Source organism: Glandiceps talaboti (genome assembly GCF_964340395.1).
Source record: "Glandiceps talaboti chromosome 2 unlocalized genomic scaffold, keGlaTala1.1 keGlaTala1_2_unloc_1, whole genome shotgun sequence".
NCBI classification, from domain to species: Eukaryota; Metazoa; Hemichordata; class Enteropneusta; family Spengelidae; genus Glandiceps; species Glandiceps talaboti.
Window position 1 is genome coordinate 33,161 of NW_027554289.1, and position 21,537 is coordinate 54,697.

Below are 21,537 nucleotides of genomic sequence, written 5' to 3' on the forward strand. Positions count from 1 at the left end.
GTACCATTTTGAATCAGACTCAATATCAACCATCTTTGCACTCTAACTTCCAAATAATAACTTAAAATCTCTTTACAAGTATCTTTAAAAAAGACGAAGTCAATAATTTCTCTCAAATGTCTGAAAGAAAAAAAAGTGTACGACTAACAAATTGACAAAGTTGAAAGATATTTCAAATTTAAAACACATGCTTTGTACAATATTTCTACAAATGTGAAATACGCTTTAACATACAATATTAAAATTGAAAAATGAGTAATCTTTTATATCAAATTTTAAAAAATGTACAGGATGCATATTCAATTGAATATTTATTTCATGATCATTGTATGATATTGACTCATTATGAAATTATAAATCCAACTTTTTAGAGAGATATCTCTGACAATCATTAACATACCCACGTATATAAAGAAAAAAAAGAACCCCAACATTTTTAAGTCGTGGGATTGATACTATATACAAAGTTATTTATATCATAAAAATCTTGATTTTTTTTTTGTCATCAAAGGAAGCACTGAATGTACATAGTTGATAAAACTGGACGATAAAAATTGTTTATTGATCAGTTGTGACTTTATCCAGGTTTCAAGCACAGTCTGAGATGAATGAAAATTGCACATCATCAAAGTTGTTACTAGTATTTTTAGTCCTCTTTGTAACTGTAACTTCCTGTTTCAGAGGTTTCTCTAGTATCCGGTGTCTGCTCCTGCAAGAGAACAATTGAACGCTCAAGGTTAAAACTTCACTTTGGAAAAGTAAAAAGAATTTTACATAATAAAGAATAAAGATATTTGTCTTCAAGAAAATAAACACAATGTAACGATACAGACTGATGTGTGACTTTTTTGGTTACATTTATAGTTGAATATCATAGTGAATCTTTTCCACAATAAATTGTTGATTTTGTGTAGTCATTACAGAAATGTGTGATATTGTGATATGCAGACACTAGAGGGCGCTAGACAGTAAGGCTAACAAAACTGACAGGGAACTTGGTAAAGTCCAGGCATGGATATATCATTTATGGTTTCTTGGAGTTTGAATTTTTACGATTTTTAATATTATCACCCATGACATTTAAAGGTCAAGGCGAATCTAATAGAAATACTTCAGGTACCTTGTAAAACCAGTTTATTTGACATAAAATTATTTTTATGAATGCTGTGTTCACAATGAAATCAAATTTGCAGATTACGCAAATAATGCAAGTTATGTGAGATGCATGGATGGCAAAGTCAAACATATCAATTGATGCATGAACTTATACTTTCACAGTCATGGTTATGCATAGTTTGGCTAAACATTGGATGAATGTAACATATCATCTCTGAGACATCACCAACACCGTGTCTGTTGTCGATCACACTCAATGATATCACACTCAATGAAAATGAACAAAATAACCAACCTTTGTGACACGTTTCTGTGCACTTTTGGGTTTAGCTCCCTGTTTATCTTTCAAAGTTTTCATGATTGGATTATCGGCAGCTACCGTTGCCTTGGGATTCTTCACAGGAGGTCTCTTCAGTGGTCTCCATTTTATGGGAGGTTTCATTTTTACTGTCCCCTGCTTCTTTATTCCAGGATTTTGCTCAGTCTATACAAACAGATTGAGTTTAATTAATTCAGAAATTAAGATTGAGTTTCAACAAAAATTAATAAGATGGCGAAAAAAAGTGTGTGTTTCAACTAACATATAAACCCAGGAAATAGGATAGGTAGGTCAGGATTTAATTTTATTGTATTTCATTTTATTTTATTTTTGAATTGTTTTTATTTTTGAAAATTATTGCTTCAACCCCAAAATAAATGACATGTTGGTCAGAATAGCCCTTCTGTGATAGTTTGATGAAATATGTACAGACATGACTGGGGCGGAAAAAACAGACGTGCATACAGGTCAAGAAGATAAAGAATTTCTTATCTTTTTGTTTTAAATGTTTTTAAAATGTTGAGGGTCGGTGGCTTAATAGGGTCAGTTGGGTTATCAGAAACACACTATTTTTTTTATTTGGCCTAACAGCCATGTTGTGAACTACAGGACATATTCGCAAAGTGAAGAAATGAATTGGTGGATTCTACAACTTTATTACATTCATGAAATCTGTTTGATTTGAACATTTTAATGCATTATTACGAGGTGAAACATCCCATAATCATCTGATTTTTTTGTTGAAATCCTACAACTTGTGTTTATAATTACTCACCTTTTTAGGAGTAAAACCAGACACTTTTACAGCTTCAATCAAAGATTTCTTGTATTTTTCTTTACATTTACTCTCTAAGTCGTCTTCTAACGTATGACTGTATCTTTTCTTGTAAATTTTCTTGATTTGCGGAAGATCAACCTAAAGAAACAATATCAAATTTGTAATTTCTGATAAATTACAAGAGTACAGATGGCTGAATGAAAATTTTTGCATTTTTGGTAGTCATTCTTCTCAAGGTTACAGCAAAAATGTTTTATCAAATTATTCAAACTCACAATTTGAGATCAACAAGAGTTACGATGGATGAATGGAGAGAAAAATTACGCAATGATAGAGGTGCTTTAACAAATATTTGATAATCACTTGACATGGGATTGTGCTGTGACTGATTTTGATAACGAAGAAATGAAATTCTTACCTCTGATCTGGTCATAATGATTCTAACAAGAGTTGTTCCATCACCAGCACCAGTTAAACTTTCTCGTACCCTTGATGTAAGAAAACCTGGACAATTTGCAATACATTTTACTGAAAAAGAAGGGGGAAAAAAAATTTCATTTTTTTTGTAATGTCTTTCCATCTTTTTGACGACACAGATACAATACATTCAGCAACATTTCCACAACTAAAAACTTTCAGACTTTCTCTTGGAAAATTTTCTGTTGTCATATATATTGTTGATATAAATTTTATTCATTTTTTTAACAAAATGGATGATTTTTTTATACTTCTTGAAAAAAATTCATCTTTTGATTTAGTTTTTACAACAAATACTTTGTTTAGGTAGTTGGCATGATTTTATACTTCTCAAGAAAATTGATTTTGACTTACTTAGAGCTAACATAGCGTCTTGTAACTGCCCATCAAAATCATCCATTAAAACATCCGTTACAGTTTTACCAGTCATCTGAAAAAATGAGAAAAAAAATTACTGACCTACAGTCAAAATTATTGACCTACAATCAAAATTATTGACTTAAAGTCAAAATTATTGACCTACAGTCAACACTGCAAACATTTAAAATATTCTGTAAACTGGTTGTTTTTCAAATTTGAGATTATTGAAGAGTAACATTTTGACTATCACATGGTGATCAAAATATTCCCCACTTCTGATAAATCACATATTGAGTTTTAAAAGTTATTTTACACAATCAGGTCAAGCAGTGTCATAGAGTAATAGTTATAGCATGGTTGAATTCAGAAAAAATTCCATCTGTGATATTTTGATCCAAGTTTTTTTTTAAATATACTTCAATTAATACAGTATCATATATGTGATACAACTCACCTTGGCATATTCATCTATGACAGCCCTAAGCTGGGCAAAACTGCAATCTGTCAGTATTTCACTAAACTTTCCACTTTGTGTGTTCCACCTGTCCTGTTCCTCTGTCTCAAGTAATTCTTTAGCATCTTCTTCAGCCTGGTTCTGATCCACAGCTCCACCTTCATCACGTATACCCTACACACAGACAACATTTCAGTTATAATTTGGTTTAAGGTGCGTGGAGGAAAAAAAATTGCAACCACTGATATATCATCAAATCACTGAATGAAAGAATTTTCATTTTTCAGTTCAGTTGACATGGAAAACAACCAGACTGTAAAATCTGCCACTATTTAATAGACACTCCCCAGCTTCAATCAAAACAAGTACGACATTATAGCTCCAAGTAACTGGATAAGATGAGAATCTGCAGAAATATTCCCATTTCTTTTCATTGTCTTTTCATACAATGTTGTAGATATGGATGGATACAAACATCTCAAGGAATGTCATGGCTATCTCCTCTCAACCTTAATAATATTGTCAGGCTAACTCTGATAGAGCCCCAACACCGTGGGACGGGACCATGGGCCATTTATGGAGGGAGTACTATACTATATCCCTCCTACTATATACATACCTTAACTAGTGTTAAAAGAAGACCTTGGAAGGCAGTATCTGTAATATTACTCTTGATGTCATCAGTAAGTTCTTTCTCATATCTTTCTGAGTAAGCTGTCTTGATAGCACTGAGAGCCTGCAAATGAAAAAGTTTAAAGATTAAAAAAAAATTAATAAAGTTATGTTAAACCTGATCAAAACCATGCAGTTTCTTTAGTGAATAAAATCATGGCAAAAGGGCAAACATTTACTACAACTTTATAAATAATGTAAAAAAGTGGCAAAAATTCTGCTTTAAATGATGAATGTGTTTTTTTATCAGTACTATTAAATTCAGTACATATACTATTAATTTATTACAGCTTTTTTGATTATGTATTTTTGTTTTTGCTCTCATTTTGAACATTGGTTTTCTCATTTCATCAAGTATTTACGAAAATATACAAATTACTAGATGTTTTTACTGTACATCAGTGTCATTTCGTGGTAGCCAAGGCTGTTTTCTCCCTCTCACATGACACAGCATTCATTATTATCAACAATTGTAATGGTCTACTAAAAATAATACAACTAATTATGTCTCAATTACAAGGCAATCAACTAATTCAAACTATGGAACAATTTGTATCAACTATGTATCGATTTTTGTAACAAAGATGTAAATAAGTACTTCAAACAATTGATGGAATTCTAATGTGGTCAATTATATAACTATCAAGTACGGCAAAATATTTTATTTTCTGTTCAGATTTTCAGAAAAAAAATAATCACTTTTATCAACTTAGTTGCACAATACAAACTTTTTATGTATAATATATGTAATTTTGCAAAAAAAAAGAAAAAAAAAAGGGGAAGTTAGACAGGGGGTTATTTTGAGGAATGAGAAAAACCTGGTTTGTACAGCTACTTAAGTGTTCAATTAACTTGCCTTAAACAATAGAATAATTCCCTTTATTCCTAATTGTATATTTGAAATTAAAACTTCATTCCACAACATGCAGTCTGCTGACACTGTGGTGTCATGCATTACCCTACAATAGCATTGGTTGAGTAATAAAAATCCATTCCTGGCACTTGAACCGCAAACACAAATTGAACTGAGAATAAAGGGATTTAAAGTCGAGAGTAAAAAGTGAATGACAACTTACTGCATTGTTTCTTGTACATAGAATTTCAATAAGAGTAGCTTCAATTGTACCAATACCCTACAACAACAAAAATAACAATGACCAGCTTTTATTTTGTCTCCTCACAAAACTTTTAACTGTTACATGAGAACAGTTAAGGTTTTACATAACATAGGTGCCTTGTGGACAATAGCCATGGTCTGTTGCTGTCTCACAGACAAAGATCTGGTACGTTGCTATAGGCAGCCTTCTCCATTGTTTGTTTTGTTGGCCACATTTAGACCATGTACTAACCGATAAAACAACCTAAAGGGTCATTTAATTTTAACAATTTAATGATAGTAATGTTTTTGCTGAACTCAGCATTACTGATTTTGTTTTTGAATAAAATTTTCTGTGATTTAAGCTATTACACTTTACGTTAGCTTTGAATGTTTTCATTTCATTCCAAGAGAAACTAAAATTACATACAATGAAAGGTGGAATAAAGTGTATCATGTAAACACTGCATAACCCATTTGGAAGAAAACGTTTTGGTTATCAGACTAAAATTGAAAGATTAGTTCTACAACAAGGCATTGTACTTCAACGGACCAAAACAAACAAACTTGAAGCACACTATATATAAAAGAAGCACCCTACTAACTGTTATGGTAGTACCATAGCTGCCAAGAACTCAAGAAGTGAACAATAGGAGTGTTTACGTTATCGATGGTCACTTGTATAGTCAATAGTATTCACTAAACTGAAAACACCATAGTTGAACAATAACCATGATTTGACATCTTTGATTTGGTATATAGTCACGTTTTATAGGTACAGCAGACATCTCTGAAAGCATGTACAAAGAATAATTGACCACACCTACCAACAATGCATGATTTATACACATTGCATCATATTCCTCTCTTTCCATCAGTAATGCCTGAAGCATATCATCCCAGGCATCTCCTAGCTTACCCTTCAATTCTTCCATCAAATCCTTCAAAAACAAAGAAAAGGAAAATTTGTCAAGTTATCAAATATTAATGCTATTGACTTTGACTTGTTCAATTTATGTGATGAGTCTTTTTTTTAGATATCCAGGCAACAAATTGGTAAAATTAAATTTTGAAATAATTGCACTTCAAGGTGACACTAGCTGTACTTTTATGTCAGAAATATAAAAGTGTTACAGTGAATATGTTTAACATACCAATTCATACTGGAGTTCAAATCGTGACTTTGTACCCTGTCTCTGTTTGTATTTCCTCCTGGCTAGTGCTCTTGTAACTGCACTCGGTGCATTTCCTGAAAAAGGGCAAATATATCCATACAAACCATTACAAATTTAACATTCTAGCATAGCTTTCCATTGACACAATGGAAAATAAACAATTGGAGTTGTGTCTCAGATAGTGCTGTAAAGAGTTCTATGGTTTTACAACTTACAATAACAATGAAAGGATGATGGATGCTGACAAAAATGTAACTGTAAGAACAATGATCGAAGATGATATAATTACAGTGTATGGCTAGGGTTTTCTGTCCCTATATGATGACTTAACCTATACTAGATGCCTATCAAACTATCTATCCTTTTTTACTGATTTCATCAAAATTCCTTTACTGATTATTTTGACATGAAAATGTGATTATTTTAATCCTTGAAGATGAAGTAATTACATGGTCTCTTTTTCATCTTCACTGATAATGAAATAAGTTTTTAAATCTAATATAATTAGATATTACTTCATAATGGATGACAGTAAAGTTTTGTAGGGTAGTTTATTTTTACAGTCTATTTAATCTATATGGATTAATGCTCAAATTTTTCACCAAAGAAAGTTTAGTTATAATCAAGTTATTCTTGGACCCAAGAATTATCTACTTATTGAGTTTCTGATTGAATGAAAAGTTAACGTCTTCAATAAATGTTATATTTGTAATATTTTCTCAGGGTGATTTGGAAGGTTACACCAGATTTATACACAGCAATGACAAGACACAAGATACACTTATTTACAAAAATGAAAGAACTCAGAGCCTGAGTCAATTGATGCCGACTGTAAGGTTAGCATTTTGATAGCTAGTAATTTACCTTGTTTGTTTATACTTGGAAATATACCAAAGTCTAAAAGATCAGAAAATGGAGCAAAGAAAGTACAAAGCAGACATCCCAAACACGCAAAACCAAAAAAAAAAATACAACAAAAAGAATAGAATAAAGTTAGTAGCAAAGAAGCAACATAAAAGTAAAGTTAGCATATCAGAATTATGAATTATTTAGTTATTTTATGCAGCATAGCAAGTTTTTAAATTTTATGAATACTGAAAATATCACTGCAGCTATTCTGAAATTTGGATTAATTAGTAATTACTTGTAATTAGCACTTAAACATATTCCAAATAGTTCCAATCCACTATCAAGTTAGTGCACTGATAGATTTGATAGTTAAGGTCTGAGTAAGATTTGACAGTTAAGGTCTGAGTAATTCCAAAATACGTATATTCACCAAACTCTAAATTCTCGGTTTGCTAAGGAATACACATTTCAAAAAAATAGCTTGACTTCCCAGTTTGTAATGACTTCCTAGATAATAAAGTAGAAGTATCCTAACCCTGTGACTTAAAATCTTTTTTCATCTTTGATATTTCTCATAATTATTTCTGTATATTTTGAATATTTACAGCATAAGCATCTCCCATTCTGGCATAATGCAACACAAACTTCCATAGCCTTTTAAAGAAAAAACACATGCAACTACAATCTTGCTCCTAAAATAGCTTTGGTAGATGTATATATATAATATTATGAAACTTTTTAAACTGCTACGAAAATTGAGAACCTAGTATAAGTTCACTGATATTCGGGTCATCAAGGTCATACCAAGCTGTGATTCACCTGACCAAAGCTCGACATAGGACACCTACAAATCTACAGAAAATAGCACACAATGGTAATAAGTCATTAGCTATGCCTCACCCATTCCTTTTGTAGCTTTGAATAGCATTGCTGCATCTCCCTTCTCATCGTATTTCTGCCCTTTTGTCAGTGACTCCTCTCTCTACAAGTCAAAAAATCAACGCAAAAATGGAGTCAGTCAGGTAGAAAAAATGTACAAAATGAATGTCACAGGACAAGGCAGTGACTGTCAAAGGTGAGTAGTTATTTATGTTCTAGGTAGACATATAAACATTTAATTTTAGTACCTTCTTTCTTTGCTCTTCTTTTACCCTTTGAGTTCCAAGTAAAGGAAATCTGCTTTGCTGCTTCTTGAGTGGAGGCTTCGATTTGGTCTTCTTCTTGAAGGAGAAAAAATACAAACAATGTAAGAGATATCTCTAGAGAAGAAAGTATAGAATGTTCAAACTAAAATGTATGCCTTAAATCTGTTTCTAAAATATAGGTAGGGCATTAATTCAGACATGCTGACTAATTCCAGTCTCTTCTTTCGTGGTGAAAAGAAAATATAAGTACGAATTATATAAGACATTAATTGTTACCACTGCAGTCATTTGGCATGATGATTCATGTAATGATTCGTTAAGAAGATAGTTGTTAGTTCGTTGTATGAATTGAATATTTTATACATTTATCTGTACCAGATTTCAACATCTCAAGTAAGTGTGTTTTTAATGCTTTTATTTTTGTTTTCAATTGGAATGAGATGGTACGTCTGAAGCAGAGATGTCCATATTGCAGTATCAAAGGTGAAAAGTATGTGTTGCGAAAGACAGTCTCGGTGATGTCTGGTGAAATTGACTGCAGTATTAAAACAGAGGCTCAGAGCATGTACTGTTAATTACTAAGATACAGTGTATATTCTGACCTGCTCAGACCCAGCCTCAGTTTTAGTTTCATCTTCATTCTGTGAATCTTCACCTCCACTCTACAGAGTAATGACAATAAAGATGTCAACATCTTTAAGTATCAGGTTAAAAAAAAAACAGGTCAAAATATTTCAGAACTTACTCAAAGCTGTCTCAAATGAAGTATAAATACTAACATTTGTTTGATAAACAATAAACTGTAAGGGATTTAATTATTCTTTAATTATGTGTTTGATATTTATTTCTATTTTTTTTAAGAAAAAATCTCAAGATCTATACAGATATTTGATATGGAAGTATTTATCCACATCTCCCTTATGTGAAACAGAATAATCAAAAATTCCAATAACGATTAAACAATTTTAACTCAGCAAACGGTTTAAAATTTCCATACAAGATCATGAGTAGACAACATTTCCATTCAGTGATTTCTGAAACTTGAACAAAGCCTTCCTGAAATGTTAATATCCCCTTTCAGCTTTATTCTCATAATCGATTTGCAATAAGAACAGTACAAAATTGATCAACTGCACAACCCAACAAGTCATACATATATATAATTCTGAGTTCATTAATTTTGTATATTTTGTTCAATGTATTGTGAACTTTAAGTGTTAAGCCCAGCAGAGTAAAAAATTCAATATCCCTTTCCTGTCAGTACACAAACATAGAGAAAATTCAGTTACAAGGCTAACAAGTCACCTGCTGTTCATTTCCTTTATTAATTGCATCGTCAAGACAACAGCTACAGATTATACTCAGCTCATATCACATGACTGGAGTTGTCATGGTAACTGCATGCATTAAGTGTTCTTGACAGACTTTCTCATTGCTAACGTAAACATGGTTTCATAGCAACTGTCAACGTATGTATCTTCCATAAGTCTTAGACTAATGCTAGGCTAGCAGCTAGCTTGCATATGATTACAAATTCACAAGGTCTATAACACAATTAAAATTTAACAACCTCAAGAAAACGTGGCTTGAAACTTTAGGCAGAAATTCAAGCTGTTTTCATCGATCCTCAGCTACTGCAGATGAGGTTTCTACACACATGACCTAACATTAATTTCAAACAGCTGATGAAATTTACAAGACAAGTAAATGAACACAATGTATAAATCAATCAATGCATGTCGGTTTCAAATTTCATACCTTACAATTTACCACTTGAGTAGACTATAATGATATGGCTATAGGATAACAGTATGAAACAACTACTGTAGGAGGGGGTTAATTTGATTGGTTTGAATAACTGACACCTGTTAAATACGTCTACAGAATATACTCAATGAATAAACAGTGGCAGTATTTCTTTATAAAAGTAAACTCCAACTTGCTTGTTTAGTTTCATTAAAACACAATGTAAATATATGTATCATAATAACTGACAAACACATCATTTTTTGAATAACAATAATTCTGATAATTAATATTTGATCTACAAATTAGAAATTTCATGAATTGCCCAAAATAATGAGATTTGACAGCATTAATGCTACTACATGAACATGTTCTATTAACCCATAAAATAGTATTCAACAATCAGTTACCTTGAATTTCATTCATCTCACAGTTTGAATAATTTTTGTTTTACATTATGTGCTACCTCTAGGATTCTTCAAAGCATATATTAGTAGTTTCTCTATATCTTTTCAAATTCATATATTTTGTATATACCCATAGTTGTTGTTTTTTCTAGGTCCTACCTCTTTTCCATCGTCATCCTCTGCTTCTGATTCGTAAATGTCTTCTCTTGTTGCATAAAGTTCATAGTCCTTTGTATCATTGGCTCTCATTTGCATATAGTACTGATGTAATATATAGTCGTCCTCCTGAAATAGACAAAACCAAATGAAATAGACACCATCAAAGAAGTAGACACAATCAAAGAAATAGACACCATCAAAGAAATAGACACCACCAAAGAAATAGACACCATCAAAAGAAATAGACACCATCAAAAGAAATAGACACCATGACAGAAATAGACACCATGACAGAAATAGACACCACCAAAGAAATAGACACGACCAAAGAAATAGACACGACCAAAGAAATAGACACCACCAAAGAAACAGACACCATCAAAGAAAGTAGAACAGTAGGTATTGAACACCTCTAGGCTATTTTTACGATGGAATGTGTCTTGGGAGCAATTTTCTTGAGAATCACAGTTCTCCAAATCTCTCCAGACATTACCATATGAAAGTAAGTAAGTGTCTTTTTGAAATGTTAAAAGAAATTTGGGGTTCACTTTCTTGTTTCCATGGGAAGCCGACAACGTTTCATTTTCCCATAGAGAGTTCAGCAGCCATTTTGGATTCTATAATGACTTTAATTTTAATACTATTTTAACCTCAATTTTAAAATGACTAGATGTATGGTGACCCTTTTTTCTTGATTTTAACTGAGAATTGGGTTTAGTTTTCTTAAGCAAAGTGTCAATAAAAGACTATAAAATTCTAAGTATTCAAATCCTCTGAAAAAAAATTGACTATTCTCTCTACATAGAAAAGTTCATAGAGAAAAGAACTCTTTTGAAATCTGTAAGTGTTTAAAATTTCTTGAATCGATTTCGCCATTCTCTTTATACATTTTATAGACAGAAAGAGTACGTCATAAAAAATTACATTAGGGAAATACAGTGTGTTACTGAAACACATTGAAAGCTTTCAATAAAGAACAGTGGTAAACTCTCCCTAAGTAAGTACTCTATTTTTTTACTGAAGTGCAGGAAACTTTGATTTCTTCGTCAATTGGCAAGTCATTTGAGATCATTTAGTTGGGAAATGTATCCAGATTAGATTATCCCTGACAAGGTAAACCATTATGGATTGCATAGACAGCAATTCAGCTGTGTTATTTACATACTAGGAAGTAGGACCAATAAAGTGTCAGATTTTAGGTTTCCTTTGTAGGTGATGGATACAAAGTGTCATGAGTTGAACATTTCGTGATGGGTTGCTATGGCAACTAAAACTAGAGGCGACCAGAAAAATTATTCTTGTCTTGCTTTGACAACCAATACTAGATGAGACCAGAACAAATATTGTCGTCTGCCTTGTGTGGAATTTGAAGCACACTGAGAAAAGTGCAAATGGGATAAAAATGATCATTTTTATGGAATTTGGGAGACTGGATATAAACAAAGCGGACAGTTAAATTGTATTCTTTCGAAACAAAATATTTGATAACTTGGTGAGCCAAGAGTGTACTTACCCATTTATTTGTTTTATATGTTGATGAGACTTTGCCTATCCTTCTCATCAAATCTTGATTTTCTTGTTCTATCTTTTGTAACTGTCTTTCCATATGAGGACGGTTTAAACTGAAAATGTCAAAATACAAAAAAAAGTCACAAATAATTATCAGACATTCAGTCTACTTCTGGACCAGTTAGTTACTTACGTACTTTGACATGCCACTTATAATGTTGTTATATACAGAATCTGTGGCACAATAATTGTAAACTTTTATTTTTTTTATTTTCTTTAGCTACTCATCATTTTAGCTACAATCAATATAACTTGTTAAAATTTGCTAAAAGATAACAACAACTGTTTTTAAATTTCATTAAAAAAAAAAATAACATATATCGTTGACTGAAAGTCGTTGTTTTCACGACTGTAATCACCCCTAAACCCATGAATTTAGCAAGTGGTTACATAAATGCAAACAACGGCAAATCTTTCAGTTTGTATATATACATGACTGATCACCCTCAATATGTCATCATTAGACATTTTTAGCCTTGGGAAATACTGTAGCTGACTATAAGTACATTTATCTTGGATTTATTTATTCATTGCTTTATTAGTTTTCAGTTCTTTAGCAAATGTACAGAGGAAAATAAAATGCCTAGATGCCTTGTATATAACTCTGGATATATATATACCTAACATATCGGGGGTATATATATATATATATATATATATATATATATATATATATATATATATATATATATATATATATATATATATATATATATACTATGTATATAACTGTGCATACATATACCATAGAACTGATGTACGCTCATGCTATAAAGACTAAATGAAACCATGTTCACTATTCAGAGTACTGAAAACTGATTACATGCCCATAGATATAGACATGGATATTAATGTCACCATGGTAACCCCCCATACACAATACAAACTTTCCCACTGATACTTGGCCCAAGGATAGGCTTCAGATTGTACATGTACAGTATTTAATGGAATGAATGAATCAATTAAGGTTGGCAAATCAGCTCAAGGTTAGTGTAGAGTACTAAATAATGATTTACGATGTGAAGTAGAAACTTATTTACTTGCTTGTTTTCTTGAAACAAATGTCTAGAATCCGATTTGTCTCTGTCATGTTTTAAACATGAAAAGCATGATTTGTGATATTTTGAATGTGTTCTTAGAGTGCTTATAATCAATTCTAAACTTTCTTAAGTTACCTTTTCTCTTACTTTAAATAAATCTGTATTGTCTGCAGTTACCCCAGCAACCACTTGGCATATAGTAACGGCAAGTAGAGAAACATTTAAAGTGAATAATTACCAGTACTATTTTAGACTGAATCTAAGTTTAAAGTCATTCAAATTTTGAAGTCCAAAGTATACTGACTAACACTTGATGTTATAGTCTAAATACTACCAAACTAGAGAGACTATAGCATTTCAAGTAGGCATGACAATGTTTTTTACATCTCTTGCTTTTTGTTTTTGTTATGTACATATCACACATAAACAAAACACATACACTGTTAGCATGCACACACATGAAGTGTTACATTTTATCTCACTGTGAACAAAATAAACATCTGTATTTGAATCTTCCTTGTTTCATCCAATTAATGTTGATTTGTGTTCACAGTGAAATAAAATGTATTACTTTACGTGCTTATGCGTAATCGGCGTCTGCATTTTCTTTTATGTAATTTGTAACACAAAACTTTATGTGATAGGTAAAAAAATGTCAAAACTCTACTGTCACTCTGGTTTGGTAGTAACAGAAGAGAAAATTATGATGATTGCAAGAGTGTACTTTACCTTCTAGGTTCATGTTCTATATTCCAGTTGTCTGTGACACCATGAGATCTAAGTATCTGAGTTAATTTGGCTAACAGAATTCTATTTTCATGTTCTATTGTTGCTTGCCTTTCTTCTTCAGCCTGTACAATGAGAATTAAGAAACAAAATTAGAAACTGCTTCAGGGCAAACAAAGCAACCATGCATAGCTTGTCAACAAGTCTTCCACATTCAGAACAGTGATATAAAAATTATTTCTTCCACTGCTATTAAAGAATGTATTTTAACAGAAATTTGCGTTCTACAAAAAAGTGCATATTTTTCATAAAAATCTCCACTAAAAGTATACTGTACATTACTTGATCTTGTTCACTGTATATGAGACAGTGATATACTTGAAATAGATTTTATATGTCAAACACCCGTCCCATTTATAAAATGGGGATAAAGACATCATCATGGCAATCAATTTCAAGTTGAAATGAACATACTAAATGATTTGATGACAACATCTCGACAATTAATTTTTTAGTTGAAATGAACGCGATAAATAATTTGAGTAGTCTTTCTTACTTGTATTTTCTTGAGTCTGAGTTGTAGATGTACATAACTGTGTGGTTCTCTGTTGTCCAACCCTGCCTTCATAGATCGCATCTGAAACAAACATAGAATATAACAAACATTTAGTAATATGCAATCATCTCAACACAGGGCAAAATGTATTAGAGTGTATTGCAAAACTTTAAACAATACTATTACATAAACCAGCTGCAATTTTCTGATCATGCTGTTTATAAATTAATCATTTCTAAAAACTGCAATTTTTCATTTCTAATACAAAGTTTATTTTATATGCCAATAGCCACATGAGAAACAAAAAAATAAATACAAAAGTGCACAATAATATATACAAGTGTTTTAAACTCCATTGGAAAGCAACTAAGTCTAAATTTACTTCCTGGGGGCATAGATCGCAATCATTGCTTTTTTTAAATCTCTAAAAGTTTTTCTCATGTTTGGTGGCCATATAAGGTTAATTTCTAAAGCTGCTATGATACCGTGTGTATATTGTAATTAAATCCGACTGATAATGTTACACTCTGAAGGGTCACTTTAACCCAAGAGAAATGACCCAGTAAATGAGTCCCTACTGCTTTTGTGATGGGATAATCTTACCCCAAGCCTGGTCTTAGCTAAATCACCTCATTCAATACACAATAACATTGAGTGGTCTCCTATTTGTTCTACCTTGCTTACAAGTGTAATGCTCTCAAAGTCTGGATTTTGTTTCTTAAACACCGGGTATATATCATTACATAGTGTAAATAAAACTTTCTGTTTTTTATTAGTGTAAATGTAATGTTGTCACAACTAGGTGGACAAATTTCTGTGACAAAAGAAATGAACACACTAGAGCAACTGTCTAGAAATGTACACAGTTGATTATTCCACATTACTTGTTTACTTGATTCTATGTTTCCTATTCATTTTCTGTCACCATGCATCCCATTATTTGCTCAAATTTTAATACTACTTTTAGGTTTTTATGATACTGTAATGGTAACTTTATTGAACCACTTTGCAATCTACAGTCCACTTGATGTCCCTTTCACACATGTTTCATGATGCTCATCACTTTGTACTCATTTGTTTACAGCGTTGCTAAGGACGATTTGACATTTTAAAGAAGTCATTTATTTCAGCTGTGTTGGTGATTAAGAAACTGCAGCAATACATATTGGAAACAAGGTCCCTGATCTTACAACTCATTTGTGAACTACTGGTAAAAAATAATATATTTTAATTTATCAAGAAGTTACATAATTTAGTGGTTGGAAATCTAACAACCAGGGTTTTGAAGTCTGCAAATATGTCATTTAAAAAGTTAAAAGTTACTGACATTTTTTTAAAACATCCAAAATTCAAATGTGACCTAAGGATGTAATGTTTTACTTGAAAAAAACACACCAAATAAACATTGCAAAACATTCAAAATCTGAAGATTGAGTGAGATAGGATTTAGTTGATATGAGTAACCTGGTAGCAAGCACTAAGTTACAGTAATTCCCTAGCTAATGAAATGTATACAGCAATAAGGAAACCTACATCGTAGATAGGTGTAAGAAATGTCACTTTCATTGGCAATAAATGCTACCTTTGACTTATTCCTTTGGCAATTCTGTGTTATTGACTAATGTTGATGGTAATTATAGCTGTAGCCAATATCTCCCCCAACCCTCTATGACCTGTACAAGATATGTGCATAAAGGAATACAATTGAATTATCCACGACCATACCACAATAGTGCTGAATAGAAAAGGAACAATAATCTCATTCCTTTACATACATGTTCTGTCCACATACCATAACATGGACATAAAAAAGTCTACTCCAAGCACACGGTGTATAGCATAACAGGTATGACAGACCAATGTATTTATACTCCGCGTAAACACTTACAAAACCAGCAAAATCACTCAAAGACTTCAAATCTAGAGGTTCACATTAAAACGTCGCTACTCTGTTATTTTGATTACACTTCTTACACATATCACCATGGTTACTGTATTCTAGTCAACATTTTTCCCCAATGTCTAAAAATTCGACATTTTTAGGTTAGTGTGACTATTCAATAGTCAGACATATTTGGCAGCAGCTTTGATTAGATGATATTACTTCCAATGAGTACATGTAAGATAGTTGAAGTATTTGCCCATCTTTACAGGTAAATATTTGCGGTATTCTACACTTGAATGCTCCTATTCAATAGAAGAAGCTTATTTCCATCACCTGACATATGTTTGTTGTGTGTATTACAGACAGCAACACTGAAGTCATTAATAAAAGTACAAAATATGTCCAGAATAACTGGACCTACTAATACAACAGAGGACATAGTTGCTTCTACATCGCTAGTTTACCATAGTAATACAAGTAGCGATGTAAACAGGCAGTGTTTGTTCATGGATACATAATGTCATTTACTAAAGGGGGAAAGAACACACTCTTCATACAGGTTAGATGAAATCATGTCTGGAACAAGGTGCAAAGTTGTCCAAACAGAGCAAATAATGCATGTGCTTCAAATACAATGGATTTTAAAACAATTTGTCTGATAGTTGGATACAGTGTGGCCCTCTAAGCCAATTTGGTGTACGTGTCATTGACATACACAATTTCTAGTGACGTATCAAAATTTGGTGTTCCCTTATGTCTTACTATGTGGTGACTCACAAGAAATCCCAGTTTTTTTCTCATTTTGACTCACAACAACAAAATGTGGCTATCATTAGAGGGCACACTGCTTGGATAGGTGACTTTGTGTTCTGGTAAAACAACATTCTCAAGCCAGCTAGCCAAGTCTCTGGGCCAAAAATAGGCCTGTTACACTTTTCTTCAAAAGCTGTTCATATAATATCAAATTTATAAACAAACATAAAGTTATTAAAATTATTTCCATACACAAAATTGTGATATGTCCATAATTCAAGTGATAATACTGCTATGAAATCACAAACTTGCATGTACAGCAGAATTGCATACGCTTTAATATGTGGTAGAGATTTTTTTAATGTACGTCACACCTAGCAACTTTTCAGACCAACAAAATGTGATAGAATTTAAGAGTTGAAATCCCTTCTGAAAACTCAATAGCTATGTCCAGTATTAGCTACTAATATAAAAACCATTTAGGTTTCAAATTTGTCAATATTAAAAACACAGACTGTTCAGACAGCTACTGCCAAACATGATATAAGACCTCCACATAACTACTGCATTACCTTTAAGCTATGTTTGTTGTGGAGGTTACCTTATCACGTGTTGCTATGTAGACACTGAAATATCAAGTGTAAGAAATACTTCATTTTGTAAGTCACTGATTACAGCTGTCTATAAGATCACAAGACAACATTGTGAAATAATATCACAAACAGAGAATTGGTATTTGATAACAAAAACCTCTGTGGGAACATTATCAATATTTTGTTTGTGGTTGTGATTAAAGGTGTATAATAAATTATGTCATTCATAATAATAATCTTGATAAAGTGTCTCTCATCCTGATTAATTATGTCATTGTGACCTTTGACCTGACTTTAAATTGCAAGTCAAGAGTCATTGACATAGTGATATATTGTACCTATCCAGTGATGGCATGTATTTCATTTGTCATAGAATTGTGTTGTTGCCATAGATACACAGCTTTGAGTATACTTTACAATCTGTGCTACTCTCAGTTTTGAAATTTGGAATGATACTAAAATCACCAGGTTTGGGGGAGGGGGTGCAATATTTGATACCTGCTCTGTGTAAGTGGAAATATTACACTTTGAGAGAATGGGGAATGGTAGCAGAAAGGATTGAAGACATTGAAATTTCTTTAAAACTTGACAATCGCTGTGACCGTTATTATCCATTAAATTTTTTTTTCTTCAAATTGCATGCAAATCTAGGACAATATATACACACTGCCAAACAACAAAGACCAGATATTATGTACAATAAAAGTAATTTTTCTGCACATTTTTCATGTCATATGTGATCCTTTAAACCCATAGACAAATTTACTTAACTATTGAATCTGCTCATTTTAACTTCTTTTTCCAAATAAAAATAATTTATATAATGTATTGTAAGTCTATGTATTGTATGACTATCTGCTTGAGTACAAGCAAAGGATATACTATAATTTTGATTGTAAATACAAACTAATTTTTAAACACCTTTGTTAAAATGACTGGTGAGAAAATAATAATGGTGGTTTAATGGGCCAATATTTCTTGTAATCAAGAAAGACCTCGGCATCTTGAAATAGATATGATCCTTAGACTCCAAAATATGATGGTTATTTGAAAAGAGAAACATTAATTCTTATTAGATTTAATGAAAACTTACAACCTGAATGCAGAAAAATGGAGTGTGTCTTCTTAATTGACAGGTGAGCAAATGGCATGCAAACAGTTGCTATGGTTACCAGATTGGCTTATTGTTATGACTAACCTGCCTAGCCTGTCTATGATATTTGCATCAATGCACTTAATCTGTGGTGAACAAACACACAGGTGATATTTATTTCTCATACCATAAACAACAGTTATTACTTAGAACTATTACTATGTTATCAGTACCAGTCATGCACAAAATGCAGCTGTATTTAGACTTCATATATATATCATGTGAATTAACAGATTCAGTCTTTTGAAATAGACTTTGTATTGAAATGTGAACATATATTAATATTCAAGAAATTTGGGTACTGTAATCTACAAATAAAAGTTTGTAATGAAATGTGAACACAAATTTTGCCTTTTAATATCATACCAAATATCATATATAATTTTCTAATAAACTTAGTATCAAAATGTGAACATACATTGATATTGAAGAATTTTGGCCATGCCATATACACCAGCTAAAGGTATGATAATCTTCAAATAAACTTGGCATAGGAATGTGAGCACAACTGTGGAGTTATAGTATGTGAGAACTTTGACCACCATACCATATAAGTATCAGACAAATGCACAACAGTATGAAATCTACACATAAACTTAGAAGAGAAATGTAAACACAAATTTAGTTGGAATTTTGACCCTGCCATACCATATCAGACAAATATGGTACAGTCACCTATAGGAATGTAGCATAGCCTGGAGGGAATTTCACCTAATAAATTTCAACATCAAATTGGGCATTCTACAGTGTTTCAAACATCAGTAGCCATTTTAACGAGGGCCTACACCATGTTATGACCATTAGCCATGAGTATTGAAATATTGTTAGACTTGTTGAATGGTTACAAAGTGTCTTTTTTGACATGTAATGATACAATATGTGATACAATTAACATCATCTGTTGCCAGTTGGAATTTAATAACGCTCATCCAAATGGAAAAAATTGACAGCAGGAAAGGTTTTCTGGATTAAATATTTAGAGCAACATGATTAGTTTCCAGGTAATAATACAAGAAATTAATTAAGTTCGAATTCATTTCATGCATGACTGTTATGTGATGTTTATGTGTCCGTTTAATACTAAATTGAATTTGCAAATTAACATACTGAAATTGACAATATCGGTTATTTAATTTGATCGGTAATGAAAATCAACCATTGTTCTCACCACTAGACATGGGTTCATCATGTTTATCAGGCAGCCAGCATCTCGTTATTTTTCACCTCTCACAAATAATTGCACAGACCTGGCCAAAACAATAAACTTTAAAAACCCACATAAACACAATCTAGGGATTTACATAATGACACTTCGATTTTGAGTGCTATTAAACTTGGTGATAATGGTCATGATCAGTTGATCAGAGTTTAGCCAGAATACAAATTTACAGAGAGGCTTATTGTGTTTATCACGGCTCACAAGGAAGCCCTACAAGTGTGTAAAGTGAGTACATATAAATGTCTTTGGAAAATATAGCTAGCTGTATTATACATTAAAGCAAACCACAATGACATAGCTCGTCTATGTGTTATCATCTTCGCCAATTCATTAAGTTCAAACTTGTCCCTATAACCTCAAAAATCCACAACTGACATTGAAATCCTAGCGACTGGAGTGGCAATGTAACCAAGAAATTGGGACAATATGTCTTCAGTTTATTCTGCAGGATAAATAAACTGACTGACAGCAGTGAGGTCACAGACTATGTACTTGCGTCTACAGTGCCCTTTTACCTCTGGGACTCGACAATATTTTCATTGCCCGGACTATGAGACCGGGGAAGTACGTGTGAAAAGACTGCGAAACTTGACAAATTTACTCTACTTTGAGTCTGTTCGAGGTTCTAAAATTGTCAATGTAGTGAACTCAAGATAACGAGCAAACGTGCAAACAGATTAAAACTTGCGAACGTTTACTACAACGATGAGCACTAGTATGTGCTTCCTGTTGAATGCCACAAAGGAAGATCGATCTATGCTGTCCTTAAGTTTACCTATTCAACATACAGAAGACAAACTGTTATAAAGAAATGAATCAACAACAAGCATGTCGTGCTCTTTCCCCACCTTCTGAACGTGCAATCTGTACGCTCTCTGGTCCCATTTTTTCTGTAAGAGTTTGTTCCCAGTTGGAAAGGTGTTGGGAGGACGAGGCATCTTCAGTGTTGAACTCATAAGTAGTGGAATTGTTCGCTGACTCAGACTGGCAAGAAAGCAGACAGCGATCTTTCAGTGTACGGGTATCCTAGTTGAAAAGCATGCGGGATAATATTTCGTCTATCCCCAAGGAGCGAAGCCTCCGGTCGCGGTCGGTCAGTTCGATCGATCAACGCTCCCTCGAGCTCGTTAATAAAACTGAAACGACGACGAAATAGTGGAAGATTGGGGTAATTTCGGCTTCTTTCATCGGCTTTACTAGTTTGTCAACCACTAATCTGTTTTCACACTTCGATCGATGGGCTACGATCAGAACGGCAGGGCGCTATTGGGCAGTTTCATGAATAGGTAG

At 32.5% G+C, this 21,537-nt stretch overlaps 1 protein-coding gene across 1 annotated transcript; it reads right to left on the minus strand.

Moving 5' to 3' along the window:
• Positions 1 to 364: 364 nt before the first annotated feature.
• Positions 365 to 21,491, minus strand: LOC144453250 (uncharacterized). Its single transcript, XM_078144523.1, has 18 exons — positions 21,096 to 21,491; positions 14,645 to 14,725; positions 14,092 to 14,213; positions 12,267 to 12,375; positions 10,754 to 10,879; positions 9,044 to 9,103; positions 8,424 to 8,516; positions 8,197 to 8,278; positions 6,427 to 6,521; positions 6,100 to 6,213; positions 5,253 to 5,309; positions 4,124 to 4,240; positions 3,505 to 3,678; positions 3,045 to 3,120; positions 2,632 to 2,741; positions 2,211 to 2,351; positions 1,412 to 1,600; positions 365 to 709 (listed from the first exon to the last, which is right to left on the minus strand). Exons 1-18 carry the CDS (start codon positions 21,201 to 21,203, stop codon positions 647 to 649), a joined length of 1,917 nt encoding a protein of 638 aa, XP_078000649.1. The 5' UTR covers positions 21,204 to 21,491; the 3' UTR covers positions 365 to 646.
• Positions 21,492 to 21,537: the final 46 nt, after the last annotated feature.